This window comes from Carassius auratus, chromosome 45, assembly GCF_003368295.1.
Source record: "Carassius auratus strain Wakin chromosome 45, ASM336829v1, whole genome shotgun sequence".
Taxonomy (NCBI): Eukaryota; Metazoa; Chordata; class Actinopteri; order Cypriniformes; family Cyprinidae; genus Carassius; species Carassius auratus.
Genome location: NC_039287.1, coordinates 3,539,518 through 3,554,803, shown reverse-complemented (window position 1 = coordinate 3,554,803; position 15,286 = coordinate 3,539,518). Strand labels below are relative to the sequence as shown.

Here is a 15,286-nt window from a genome sequence, read left to right as displayed (position 1 = left end):
GCTTCAAATGCTCCAGAGACAGCTTGGAAACAGTGAGCCTGCATCTGAGTGTTTGTGGCACAGAATGGTTCATACTAATTCTGCCACTAAATCACTATCGGCAAGATTTGAACCCTTAAGTGGAATAATGCTATTGCCAAATAGAAATCAGAGATTGAATTGAAATACGGTAAAGACATCTGATGTTAAACCAAACATTTTGTCATACAAACCTATGAAGTCATTGATGCATCATGCAGTTGTTGAATGTTCAAGCACTAATTTTTACTTAATCTTATTTCCCCCATAAAACTTCCTCTATACAAGATTGAATTGAAGAAACAATTTACTAATGAAAATGAGATTTTAGCATGCAAAATGTTATTTCTTGCATCTAAATTTTCATGCATTAATGAAATCAGTCATTGGGAGATTAGATCATATTTGTCTTCATCCCCTTCTGCATCTTCTTTTATTTATATTATCATTATATTATCATTAATATTTTCAATATTGATAACAATTAGAAAATGTCAGCAATATTAAAATGATTCCTGAAGGATCATGTGATGGAGGAATGACTTCTGAAAATTGAGCTTTGCCATCACTGTAATTTTTTTAAAAAAAATATTAATATAGAAAACCATTATTTTAAATTGTAATAATATTTTAAAATATTAATGTTTTACTGTATGTTTGATGCAGTCTTGGTGAGTATGAGAGACTTCTTTCAGAAACATTAAAAAATCCTACCAACCCCAAACACTTTGACCAGTAATGTATATACTCAATCTTTTTTATATTCTCTCCATAATATTTGGTTTTCTTATCCGGGTAACAGGCTACCACGGTCCTCAGATCAAACCCCTTCCTGCATTTCCACTGGTCTCCCATACTCAGCCTGACCATAATAGCTTACACCCACTATCCCATCATGCCTATGAGCAGTCACCTTTAAGACCAGGCATGTATGGAGACGTGTCCTCTGGTTCTTCTGGTTATCAGTCAGGCCACACAGGTTAGAGTTCTTTCTAATGCTAACATATTGTTGTCATATATCGTTTTGTAAAACTTATCCTTCTCTTTTTAATCAATGCTTTAGGTGCAGAATTGATGGAAGAACACTTAAGGGAGATTCGCACACTCCGGCGGCGTCTAGAAGACTCTATCCAGACCAATGACCGTCTGAGACAACAGCTGGAGGAGAGATTGGCCTCCTCTGGCCGAAATGGAGGTCAGAGATTCACACAATCATATTCACCCAGTCAGTTTGTTTATATTATATATTGCTTGTATGTTTTGAATGTGTCTATATTTTCTCTTACCTTTCACTAGCAGGTGGAGCGCCCACTAACATCTATATCCAAGGCCTTGATTCTGCCAGTCAGCTGTCCAATGAGATTCGATCTCTGAAAGAGGAAAATTATGCCTTGCAGAACCAACTCCAGCAGGCCAGGACAGGTAAGATCTTAGTCCTACTATATTCATAAGGAATACTTCATACCAGCTTTAATATATATTAAGTGTAAATGATCAAGCAAAGTTTCTTCTCAGTGTTCACAGTGGAAAAATATTGCTTAGTACACACAGTATACATTCAGCATAGGCATTCATCTTGGAAATAAAAAAAGTTCATTAAATGTTATAATTCCAAAAAAAGTTCTAAAGTTTTAGTAATTCTGTTTTGTTTGTCATTGATTATTATTCGATATTTTTTATTAGTTCATTTTATTCATAGTTTTTATTCATTTTTAATTCAGTTATAGTTATTTTAGTGCATCATGTTAATCTAAATGAAAAATAGACTAGCTGCAATAAAATAAGTTTTTTATGTTTTATTTCAGTTAATGTTTGTTTCAAGTAATGGAAATGTAGGCAGTGTTTCCTGAGTCTTGAGATGTTTTGCATTCACATGCAGAAGGCAGTAAAGAGATGGAGCGGCTGAGAGAGGCGGTTCTGTCTGGGCGTGGCCAGTTAAAGCAGGCGGAGCTAGAAGCCGACAGGTGGGCGGATCAGTGCAGACGGCTGCAGGCTCAGGCAGTACTGCAGCTCAAACAAGAGAAACAGAACAGCCTGGACAACAGCGCCAGGTACAGTGTCAGACTACAATAGCCCTTTGTAACCTCCACAAAACCAGATTTTGCTCTGGACTAAAATGTGGCAGACTAACTGACTGAATAATATTTGTGTGTATACATCTGTGAACAGGTTACAGCATGAAGTGAATGTCCTCAAGCAGCAGCTGAATGAGTGTCAGTGTCTAGTGCACACGCTGCAGTGTGAACTACAGGTGTATCAGAGAGTCTGTGGCACTACTGAGAGCAGCACGGGTAAGAAACAGATACCCCTGTCTGATACTCAAAAAGCCATTGAATCTCTACAGTTAAATTAACATTTAAAATTTGTACTAGATTGAAATTTACAGCAAAAATCTTGTCCATCTTGCTTTAGATTGAGGATAGGTTGGCCAAAATTGATGATTTTATTGATGGTTTATTAATTTGTTTTGTACCCTGTACTACTCTAGGCTCAGGATTGAGTTTGAACTTTGACCTACGGGAGCGAGAGTCTAACATACATTTGTTGACGCAGCAGTTGAGAGAGAGGCTGGACCAGAGTATTCCCTGTCCCTCAGCCAGGAAACAGCTCTTTCTCGGTGAGAAAACCAATTATAATAATAAATCACATGTTTATCATGATTTTAATTCACACGTTTGTGAATGCCTTGAGACATATTTATGATATTTTAATTTACCCTTGTCTCACTGTCTGCTGTAGACCAATCACCATCTCCTCCTGTTCGAGATACAGGGTTCTTCAGCCCTGCTTCACCAGCTGTGGAACCAGATGACCCAAAGTCTTCTGTTAGTGGTAAGAGTTTTATATAACACACTTTTGATGCTTTATATAAGATCTAAACTCACTTGAGTAAATTGAAGTCACAGAAAAATGATTAATCAATGCATGTTTTTTAAATAGACTCATCTAAGTCTGGTGCTGAAGCTCTTGAGGTTGAGGCCCCTGACAGCTCCTTCGGCTGCATGACTGGGCTTCACATGATTGCTCATGTGGATGACTTCAGTGCCCTTCAGCAGCAGCTACTGGAAGGGAAGGCTGTTATCCGCAACATGGAGCAGGCACTGCAGTCCAGCACAGGATCACCGAAACTACCAGAGGTCAGTATAAAATATGATTTAAGACGAAAGGCTGATGTGATTTGAGTGGACGGACAATACAGAGATTTATATTTCTTTAGTAGAACTGTCAAATTAATACAAATGGAATTAAATTTATGATTAAATTAAATTAATTAATTGCATACATGAGGGTTTACCCATGGGTTGATCAAAAGCTAATGATTAAATCATTAAAAAAATTTAATTACATAAATATAAAAATATATAAACAATAAAAAACTTCTTTACCTTCATGTGATGTGACCATTAATCAGAGAGCAATGAACATGCAAAAACATTTGTATTTAACATTAATCTCAGGGGGTACTTTAAGTAAATATTTGAAGTCAAAGTCATTTGGCTGATAAAAAAAGTGTAGGAATCCCTGGCACATATCATCACTGCAGTATCTGCTGAGAAAATCCCTTCAAAATAAAAATGTACTGCAGAATTTTTGCAGTGCATTTTTTATTTCCATATGTTCGAACATGAACACATCACTGACCTACTGTCTGTTTTAGAATTGAGTTTATATTATTTGTAGTTTTTTTTTTTTCAGTCAGATTGCCATGGGTATGAATAAATATGTTATTTTTTAGATTTAAAAATAATTAATCATACTAAATTAACACGGTCTCTCCTCTACAGGGTTATATGAAGAACTTGCACACCGGCACTAAAACACTGAAGCAGATTCTGGAGGAGACAAGCTCTCTCTTAAGAATATTCTGGAAGGCGTCTCTGCCCTGCACTGAGACCACGGCCCAGCAGCTCAGAAAGGTCAGAGGCCACTTAGAGATTAAACAATTAACTTATTACAATATTTCTCGGAAACAGTATTTACTTTTGTGCTCCTTTGAGATATCACTTTTACATGCACCTGTTCGAGAAATCCACTCTGACAGTGACAGATAAGGAATCCAGGAATGAATTAAACCATTTATAAAAATTTTTGAATGTCTGTTATTGGTGTAATCCTAAAGGGTTTCTTGTAAATGTGTATGTGTAGGAGCAGTCTTTGAGAAAAGAGGTTTTCACTCTGAGGCGCAAGTTGTCTGATCAAGAGCAGCTGCTCAGGGACACGATGGAGAATCTGAGGACCTCCAGTCGCACTAAAGACAGCATGGAGCAATTCATCGTCAATCAATGTGAGTTAATCTCTTCTCTCTTCTCTTAGTTCATGTTTATTGTTCTTCTCTTCACTTTATTTTATTTGTATCCAGTGTCAAGAATACGTGATGTGTTGAAACAAGCTCGCTCAAATCTAGAGGTGAGTCTTTTCTATCATTCATACATGCATTTTTTTATTTTATTTTTACAGCTTTAAGCATGTAGGGTGTGTGATATCATGGACGTGCTGTTCTGACATGCGTTTTTTCTGAGCGCTTACACTTAAAAGCCTTTTAAACAGCGCCTGATTACTGGACTATGTTATCTTTAGCATCTGATTGTGCTAATTCGGTCAAAAATACACAAGCTTTACAAATAAACACAATTGGTTATGAATGCATGCCTGTATATTGCATGCCTGCATGCCTGGAAACCCAAAGGAGTCAATCAGACGATTAAAGGCTTTATCCCCAGTTCTTTCTCACCGGATTATTTTCCATCTGTGTATTTCTATGTCTTCTGAGTTATTCCAGAAGAATGAACTCAAGATTACCTCTCTAGGCTGCACCCCTCTCCCTTCATCCTTCCGTTCGCTCTCATCCACTCCTTCCTGGTCTGATAGAGGTACTGCGCTCTGGGTACATGTGTGTGTTAGTGTGTATGTGTTTGTCTAGCAACACATGCATGCCTGACCTAATCTCATGTAACCAGACATCTGACCATCAGCATGAAGTGTCATACACCTTTTTTCATACAGTAAAAACTGTAGTAATTCTAAATTCTAATTCTAAATTTTTTTTATTAGCAAAAAAAAAAAATAGCAGCTGTTACATTACATTCGTTAGTGTAACATGACACTTTAAACATCATTCAAAATATGCTGAAACATTTCTTCTTATTATTAATGTTGAAAACAGTTGTGCTGCTTCATATTTTTGTGAAAACTGTGATACAAAACTTCTACAATGAACCAAAGATCAAAAGAAACATTTGAAATAGAAATCTTTTGTGACATTATAAATGTCTTCACCGTGACTTTTGATTAATTTAACGTGTCCTTGCTAAATAAAGGTATTTCTTAAAAAAACTGTACTGAACCCAAACTTTAAACGGTAGTATAACTTGCACTTTGAATAGAATTTCACCTGCAGTATGAATAGAGCCTGTATCTCATTAACAAACACTTTCGGTAATACAAACTCCAGATCCTTGTCAGAAGCGTTTATTGTGGCATTCTGGGAAAATAAAGTGGAATCCAGCCGGTCATATGGGAACTGATCATGTCAGTCAGCTCTTACCATTGTTGTGTTCAATATTGCACACACTGAGACTAGTCAGACCTGACAGTAATTTAGTCATCACATAGTATGCTGGCCTCAATAACACCATTTGCTTTGTACTCTAATGGCACAGTTAAGAATTAGTGATGGAAAGCTTCTTATTTAAGAATGATCGTTGCTCTCTTTGTTCAGGAGAGGTCTCAGGAGCCTCCCTCCAACATGCCTCTTCTCTTGGTTGGAATTTTGTGACCCCTCATGCTCAGGATCAGTGGAGTGACAGACAGGTGCCCTGCAGAACAGACTCCAGACTGAGTCCTGCTGTCTCTCTCTCTCTGAGGGAATCAGAGTCGTATTAATTTACCCTAAGATGCATTAGATGTCCTGGATCATGTGTAGATCTATCATTCTAGATCTATCAGTTAGCTTTATTTATTATATAAGAACCACCAAAAAGCTCTCAAAGTTCCATTTGATAAGATTAGTATTCTAGATGTTTGGATTATCAATCATGTCTCCAACCAAAGTAACATCTCATGGGTTTGTGTTTGGTGTTAGGGTTTATAATGAACCAGCAACACAATTCATGTGTAATTATAATACTACTGTGCTACCAGCCAGACCTGCTACACTGTAAATGAAAGTCACCCCAAGGACGAGCTGAAGACCGATGGTGCAATAATATTTCAATAAGCCTTCTGCTGTAGTCTTGACATTGGAATATAAGAGACATGTTTGTTTTGTGTTATTGCCAAAGTTTGAGTCTGTTGCTTTTAATGAACTAACCCTCTGCTGTGTTTTGTTCTATTAAACCTGTAGTAGAGTCTTTCATTTCCTTTTTTCTCTTTCTTTTATTATTATTATTATTATTACTGTTTTAATTTAACCTTTTCCTGTTTTATAATTTTCTTTTACTGAAGAAATATATTATATTTTTATTTTTAAAATAAATTTTTCAGCTCTTCCTGATGGACCTTTTTTCACTTTTTGTTTTTCTTTTTATCTATTTTGTTGCACTTTATTTATTTATTTTTTGTTATTTGATTTGTTTATATATATATATATATATATATATATATATATATATATATAATTTTTTTTTTAATAGACTTGCAAAGTCTGTAAACTGTTCCCATGAGATAAAAAGGATTCACTTGAAACATTTCTCAGGTTACGGAGTTAAAATTTCTGGGCTAAATCATTATCTTGTTAGACATTGCAGACAATTTTGCAGATTGTAAATTGTGAGAGAAACTTTGCATAGATTTAATGTTTTACCTTGGTCTGGGTGATGTGGGTTTGGAAGCCTGTTGCTCTTGTATGAACCACATGAATTATGCTGTTCTTTGCAGTATTTCAGTATTCCACAACAGTGCAAAAAGTCCTGGATTTTCTGCTGTATATGTTTAATGATCTGGTGCCATTTTGTTTGCTTTGTATATTATGTATTTGTTTATGAGACGCCTGTTTGCTGCTGTCATTAGGTCAGGCATGCACAGGTTATGATGACAAATAAGAGCCATGGGTCCTTTCAAGTCAACCTCGCACTCATTGTTCTATGACAATCAAAACATTTCTCAGAGGTTTGTCATTTTGTAATTTAATTTGTTCAAAATATTGGTAGCAATGCAATTTGATTTTACATTTCTCTTTGTAAGTTAATGTAAACTGAGTGAGGGTTGTTAATGGGTAATGCATTTTGTATATCAACGAAAAAAGAGGAAACTCAAAACAAAAAGTGACAAAATAATAAAAGGGAATTATACATGTCTCATTGTGTAATATTTGCTCTATTTCTTGATTATATAACATTATGTCTTAATGGCACAAACATCTTCATACAAATGTCCCAGTTGTTGGATTTTTATATTGAAGATATTTTCTCTTGTTGTACCATCCCAACAGATGGCACAGTACAGTTACTCTACATTAAGTTTTATGTCATGCTTAATACATCATGCATTTTACTTACCAGTAGCCACATCACTGACAATATACTCAAAAATCTTTTTTTTAGAAAGCATACTCTGTATTGTCCAGTACAATGTACTTTAGTTGTTATTCAGAACAGCTTGCTGCTTCTTAAGTTTCATTGAATCCAACTTTAATCAACATGCAAGAGAGAAATCCAGCTTTTGCGTCAGAGTTGAATAAGCCAGTTCAGTGAACTATTCCCAAGTCTTTAATCTTTTTGTAATTTACTACAGGCTGTTACAAGGGATTTACAACTCACTTTTAATCAATTTAACGGATCCTTGCTAAATAAAAGTATTACTTAATTACTTATATCTTAAGCAAATGTGCAATGAGACATCACAACACACTGTATTCAAATACAACCTTTAATATAAACAAGAGTTTCTAAACTAAGCAAACTTCGGGGATAAAGGCAACATAAATTCAAATTAAATTTTCCAATGTATAGTAGAGATGGAAAGGAACCCACACAGAGATCGAACAAATGATATAAGGCACATTTTGCTCTTTTGTCATAATGTGGGACCCCATTTTGCATTGTTTCTCTGATCCTTGTTTTACTGTGTGTATTTAGCATTTTTCACAGAACATATACAAACAGCATTGACTGCAGCATGTAAAGACTTGACCATGGCCCAACCTATTTCACTTGAAAAAAAATTATACTACGTATATTTGGGTATAATTACTTTATGCAAAAAGGCAGATTTCCATGTCTATCAATCTATCTGTGAAATTGATACTGTAATATGTTATAGTGCACTGGCTCACAATGGCTGATTTGGTCAGGGACGGATGCAGAATATTTTAGAAATTTATTAGATACTTATAAAAGTGCAATTATATATCAGTGTAAACATTAATTAGGTTGGGCCCCAACCTCAATGCAAGATAAACATCATGACTTTTTTCCCAGAGGTTATATATCAAACACTTTGGTTACTGAACAGACATTTTGTCCCATCATGGAGGGTGTTTTCAAAGAGAGATGGTAAAAATTTTGTGCGTGTGTGAACATGCAAGACATTGATCATTTTGAGATGCCTAATCCAGACCTCATGTACTCATACACCACATAACTGATGCTGACAGCTGGGATCACTTTCATGAAGTTGGGCAGGATCCCACGGTAAAGCCCGAAAAAGCCCTCTTTCTGCATGATCTTCTTCACCAATATCGACATGGACACCTGCTCCGATCCCTCCATAGATGCTAGGGAGAATAAAAGGAAAATGTTAGACAAATCACAGGGCAAAACGGACATATTCAAGTGTGCATTTTCTTGTCTGAATATTTACCCTGGGCCTGCATGCGTGTGCGGACCAGGGCCAGAGGGTAACTGGCCAGCTGGCCACATGTGCTAGAAATGGTCCCACAGCCGAGAAGAACCAGCACTCCTGGATTAGCAGTGTCTTTAGCATAGCGAGACAACCAGGCATTCTTCAGGGTCTGTACAGAGAGAGAGAGTGTCAAAATTACATTTATTCATGTTTCGTTTCAATTGTAATTTCAGTCTTTTTAGTAATCACTCTAGTACTTCAGACTCATCATTTTTATATCAGTTCGTTGCCAAGAAAAAAAATTCTAATTTTCAAGTGTTTTTCATCCAATATTTGTATTTTATTTAACTTCAGGATTATTTCATTTAATGAAAACTATTTTTCCGGTTTTTTTTTTTTAGTTAACAGACAGACCACCCATCAATGAGGCAAACAACTGTAAGGATTGCCCAATTTATTTGTGTTGTTTTTTTGCACATCAGATTATTAAAAATAAAAATAAAAGTTAGATTTATAAGAAATGCAAAGTATGATTCCAAATGGTACAAAAAGGGCCAAATCTTTTAGAAATGTATCTTGCGCATAAATATGCAAGCATCTGCTACATTATTAAGTAGTTCAGACCTGAAAAACTTGAAAAATGCCTAGAGGTGCAACACCTAGTCTGAAAATATGAAGCTTATACGATATTCAGAAACTGGGTATATAGTCTAACAATATAATCTTGAGGTATTTCACAGTATTCCAGAGTTTGTACTCACCTCATACACTGCTAAATCGATTCCAGCATATGGAATAATTCCCAGGATATTGGGCACATAGCCTTTATAAAAGGCCTTCACTCCCTCCTTCTTCAGAATCTTCTTGGCACAGTCAAACATCCCAGAATACTGGCCAGTCTTCCTCAGAGTAAGTCTGGTCTTCATTACCTACAATAAAAAAAAATTACAATTTACTATCATAATCATTTACCTTAAAATGTGCACCACATGTCATATTTCCACTGAAGGCTACAGTTCATTTTAAAAGGGCAATGTTGGAGCCATAATACATCTATACATTAAAACTCTAGTCTTTCTTCAAAACACATAATACAGAATAATCCATCTCCAAGGGTCTCATTTCTAACCTCCATAGGATAGATGGCTGTTTGAGCGGTCGCACCGGCCAGAGAGCCAGCAATGAACCTCTCATGTGACTGGATTTTCCCACCCTCTTTGGTCAGCAGCTTCTTATACTGTTAAAGTGCAACACAAAACACATTAGGCAAGACTGATTTAACACCTAAATTTCAGATTTCACTCTTTTCATTAGGTTCGGGAAATGCAATCTTCTCCCTTGCAATTATCCTCCGTCCTCCACGCCGGATTACTAGTCCGGGGTTTTGTGTATGACTGCTGTTAAAATAGCTCTCATTGACACGCTGCTTGTGTAAGACACTTAAGTAATGTCACATGAGCTGTTGGCCTTCGTAATCACAGCCGTGTTGTTAATATTCAGTAACTGACATTTAAACCAATATAATACGTTTTTTGCTTAGATTTGCTTTACCAGGAAAAATAATGGTTTAAAGATAAGAAGGAAGATTGTGGCACAGAAAAATACAAAAGCGGAAGTGGTTTTCAGAGTTTGTGGGTTTCTGGGTAACGTGGGTTTCTCAGTGTCACATTGGTCATATCAGACTAGATATTCAAGATGAAAGCTAGAAATATTCTCTCTATTTTCTCACCTGCTCATATGCCATGAACTTGATTGCAGTTTCTGGGGCGATTTTTATGACATTGACTCCATTACCCCGCCACAGAGAGGCCACGCCCCCTTCTTTAATCATCTGCTTGAACCCGTCCACCAGACCGATTTTGTTGGTTTTTGAGGAATGGACCTAGAAAAGTATATATTAAGGTCATTATACCATTCAAGTAGATATTCACTTAATTACATGAAATCCATTAAAATATTTATCAGTCGATCCAAATTTCCACTGATCATAAATTATCGAAGCAATCAGCTTTAACTATTTCAGCAAAACAGACAAGTATTTTGTCTTGTTTTCCAATTAAACAAGATACATTTACATTAACTACATAAAAATACTTTTTTATACACAATTTTATTTTTAAGTAAATGTTTTTGTTTGATGGAGGAGTACATATTTTACAACATAAATATTGATAAGGGTTTAACCGCACCTGCATGAAGACTTTCATTCTGTCCAAGGGGGCGGTTCCTGTTCGAGAGACCACCCCTGCCATGCCTCCAGCAACAAGCTGCCTCCACCAGATGCCTGTGGTCTTTTCCTCCTCGGTGAACTCATCTGGAATAGTCAGACTGTCACCTATATCCAACACCTAGCACACAAAAAAGGCAAGTATGTTAGAACTTCCTAAACCACATTTAATGACAAATAAATTAAATATTTCATGGCTCAAACCAATGTTTGATCTCCGTTCAAAGCAGAATAAACACTGGCCTCAATGCATGTCCAACTGTGACCTTTAATCTTTCAAACTGCACAACTACTGACTTTTATCATTAGTAAGGGACAATTAATTACAACCTTGCTACTAATCCAAGCTGGTGTAACCTAATGTCATTAACGCTCTCATCTTATGTAACTGCATCACAGACTTAACACAGCATTTTATTAAAGGGGCAGACCACCCAAAAATTTATAGTCTGTCATTATTAACTGTGAGTCGTTTGAATTAGAAGTTCAGCTATTTATAAATGAAATATAACTTAACAGCAGAGAGAATTTCTACCACTTTTTATTATTTATTATTTTACTACTTTCTATCTGTATATCATAAGATGGGGCTATAGCTCACTAGGCCAAAAAAGCTCTGGCCTCTATGAAATAATGCAGATCAGAGGACCTACCATATCTACATCCATCACATATACGGCCTCTTCATCCTCAAAATCAATGATGAGCCATTCACTCCTGTGCTCCTGCAGCAAAGCCATTCTGATACTGTGCTGCCAGCCCGTCTGACACCAGCCGTGGACGCTGACAACCACAATGAAGACCTACTGCTTCACCTGCTCTCCTCACAATATCACTTCTACATCTTTGCCCAACCTCTCTGAGCTTCCATCAGTGCAGCAGTCAGATGACGGGTAATCCCAGTACAGGACAGGCTTAAATTAGCTTCGCTGCAATTGGCTGAGATGACTCAAGCCGAACTTGCACTGCTCAAAAAATTTGAAAACCACACAGTGACTGGTTTATTTTAAGTCTTAAACTGTAGTTCACCTGAAAAGATTTTCGATGAAAGCAGCGGACAACCACAAACATTGTATTACTTTAATTCTAAATAGTAAAAATAGGGCTTTAAACAGTATATGGTATATCCTTATGAGTTCAAGGGATGCAACATCTTCTTGCACTTTAAACAAATATTTGTGTCACATTCGTTAACTTTTGACACTTAATCAGTTATCCTTCCTGGTTTCAACACTTTTCCCATGATCCCCAAATACTCCCCACTGACAGAAGGATATAAATGGCTGGCCAAGCTGATTAGAGGGCTACCGAGCTGTGTGGTTGACTAGACAACTGAATGGGCGTCTGACCGGGCTGATCACATGTGACCATTTGACTAGACTAAGCAGTGCCGTCATAATAGCATCTAGTGACCGTTGTAACTGATACCTGATTCAAATCAGATGGCAATGTGTGCAAAATGTGATGTAATGATTGCGTGGAACTTACAGTTGAGTGTTTCCAGTAGCGTATGATTTCCTGAAGGTCATCTGCTGGGTTGAAGAGGAAATGCTCCCTCCATTCATTCCAATCCACAGTCATAGTTCCATCCGCATCAATACTGGAGGTCAAAGGTTCAAATTAGAGAAGACATGTGAATCTGGATTACAATGTCCTACGTGATGAAGTTATTGTAGAGCCTAATGGTTGAATCTAAAAAAAAGATAAAAAATTTCAACTGAACAGGAAAAGCTATATTGATTGTTTTTTCTTCATGTAATATATGTGTACATATATGTAAATAAATATACAAATACTAAGCCTATTGCTGTGACACTTCTTTGATCATGGTCTGAATAGACTTCGAGTTTTCATTAATTTCATTCTTGGTGTGAGCAGGATTTAAGGAGTACCTGTGGAGGATCTTCTCTGCATCTCGATCTGTCAAGTTTAAGCCTAAGTCTTTCAGCGATTGCTGGATCTCTCTGACATCGATGCGACCTGCATATGCAATTAATGTTGTTCATAAATGATTATTTAGTGATCAACAAAAGCAGAAGGTGCAATGACAAGTCAGCGCCTTTCACAATATACATCGTTTCAAGAGAGCTTTACAGAAAGTCATGTTGTTGTCTATGATGCCTTGATGCTTTAACATAGAGTGGTTTTAGGATACAAATGATCCTATGAATCTAATGGTTAAAACGGATTAGTGGATTAGTCCTGAAAAAAAGGAGAGTAAAAAACATACAGTATCTTACCATCCTGATTTTTGTCCAGACTCTTGAAGGTCAGTCTGAGTTTTTTCTCGTGTTCTTTCAGATACTTTGAAAACTCCTCAAAGTCCAGCCCTTCATCCTTATCAGTGTCTCCAGAGGCAAAGATTTTCTGTAAGAGAGAAACATAAACACAGTCCATGAGGTTCCTGGTAAATGTGCATCAAGGAGTACTGAACCTAAATATAAACATTTCTATTTTTGCACATCGTACAGATTCTCTGGAAACAATAATTTCTCAACTTTATGCCAGATTTCACAAAAAGCCCTTTAGCCCTCATTTCATATTCAAACAGTCCCAGCTTAGTTAGTTTTGACATCACTGAAGGCTTTAGAAACACTGACACCCAATTTTGTCATTAAGATGCAATTCACACTTGCAGAATGCAGAAATGTAGGTAATACAAATCTAAAAAGCAATTCGACAAGCAAATTCCTCTCATTCCTCTCCAAAATCAGTATGGACAAAACAAGAAAAGTATTATAATGTATCTGTGTCACCTGATGAGTTTGCAGGCACACTCTTTGTCTTTGACACTGATAGTGAGTCTTATTTGCTTAGGCGAGGTGGGGTTATATCATAAGAACGCCATCAGGTAATGGAATGTAGGTTTTATATGAGCATGAGTAGTACATGAGTGTCTTTCCCCACCCTTCTGATTTATGTGCACTTCCTCCCGTGAGACAGGAAATGGCATTACCTACCTGTGATTGGAAAACCCTATCTTAAAGAAAGGACAGCTGGGGGAATGTTGAGGCAGATCTGTTATTTCCTGTAGTTGAAGTCGGTTGACTATTTCTATGACTTAAATAGCATCATATATTACTAGAAGAGGAGGCTGCCAATAAATGCATCAATTCCCCATCATATCTTTGAACTACTAACTTACTTATAGTATTTTACTATAAGGTTTAGCTTAGAAGCATGTATTATTATCTGCAATATTACATCGAACAAAATGGTGGACTTACTTAGTAAATTTCCCTAGCGTGCAAACAATATAGGAACCCAACAGCCTGTCAACGTGGTTTATTGGGTTATGCGGTTTAGCGCCCAGATCTACAGGAAAAGTGAGTCGACAACAGAAACACAGTGAGCCATTGAACTGGAATTACCTGCGCCTCTCCTTTGCCCATAGAGAAGCCCATAGCAGCCAGGCCCGTCTTGAGCTCAGAAACATCCACTTTCCCATCTTTATTAGCGTCTAACTTCTCAAACAAATCCGCGAAAGTTTTCGTGTTGTCCTCCTCCACACAATGCGATTCGGTGAACACGAATTTCCTTATAAGCTGATGCATGATGCAGTGCGACGTATGGTGTATTTATATTTTTATTTTATTTTTACCGGACGGGATCCAAAGCGTGCAGGGAAACCGCGGAAGAACAGCAGCAGATGTTGCCTGGCACTGGAGAAAACAGACCCTCCCTTAACTTAACGTCTTGCCCTACTTTGTTAGGCTTAATCATTATTTTATTGCCACTATCGCTCGAAACTCAACACTGTATCAGGTTCGAAGTAGACTTTCTGCCGAGCTGAGCTGAGCGGAGAGGAGGGACTGACGTTAACATTACTACGGTATTTGTCTGCGTGCGGTGTTTCCTCGCCCTCGTTTTAGACGGACACACCCAAAAGAATTATATTTGACACACTGCCAAGAATTACGAGGATGTTAGTCATTTATGCGCAGCTTACCACTTTTCATGGCACTATGGACTATAATGCGACCGTTATTTAATAACTAGTAACCAGATAGATAGCATTTGATTGTTTTTTATTTACTTATTTGTACCAACAAAATATTTGTATTAGTTTTATTATGTTATTACTACCAATGACATTATTATTATTATTATTATTATTATTATTATAGCTTGCGTGCTAAAAAATATGCAATCAATAACAGTGGCTACAGAATATTCAGTTTAGTGTTGCACAGCTGTAGAAACAAAATCCCTATACCTAATATAGCGAGTTACTACAGTAGTAAGATATGAATGGGGTAA

The 15,286-nt window shown here is 36.8% G+C and overlaps 1 protein-coding gene and 1 pseudogene across 1 annotated transcript; one reads left to right on the top strand and one right to left on the bottom strand.

The window, feature by feature from the left end:
* LOC113062679 (myomegalin-like) overlaps positions 1-6,441 on the top strand; it is a 31,070-nt pseudogene extending 24,629 nt beyond the window's left edge.
* A 699-nt stretch (positions 6,442-7,140) lies between these two features.
* Positions 7,141-14,912, bottom strand: LOC113062950 (calcium-binding mitochondrial carrier protein SCaMC-1-like). Its single transcript, XM_026233053.1, has 10 exons — positions 14,398-14,912; positions 13,267-13,393; positions 12,919-13,006; positions 12,515-12,626; positions 10,989-11,147; positions 10,529-10,681; positions 9,929-10,036; positions 9,561-9,728; positions 8,818-8,968; positions 7,141-8,731 (listed from the first exon to the last, which is right to left on the bottom strand). Exons 1-10 carry the CDS (start codon positions 14,578-14,580, stop codon positions 8,550-8,552), a joined length of 1,431 nt encoding a protein of 476 aa, XP_026088838.1. The 5' UTR covers positions 14,581-14,912; the 3' UTR covers positions 7,141-8,549.
* Positions 14,913-15,286: the final 374 nt, after the last annotated feature.

What these genes read in the sequence shown, in the direction of transcription:
- LOC113062950 (XM_026233053.1), bottom strand. Translation starts at nt 14,580, where the DNA reads ATGCATCAGCTTATAAGGAAATTCGTGTTCACCGAATCGCATTGTGTG. An exon ending in GCTACTGGAAACACTCAACT is followed by an intron (nt 11,148 to 12,514) that starts GTAAGTTCCACG and finishes TTTGTGTGCTAG; the next exon opens with GTGTTGGATATAGGTGACAG. An exon ending in CACACGCATGCAGGCCCAGG is followed by an intron (nt 8,732 to 8,817) that starts GTAAATATTCAG and finishes TATTCTCCCTAG; the next exon opens with CATCTATGGAGGGATCGGAG.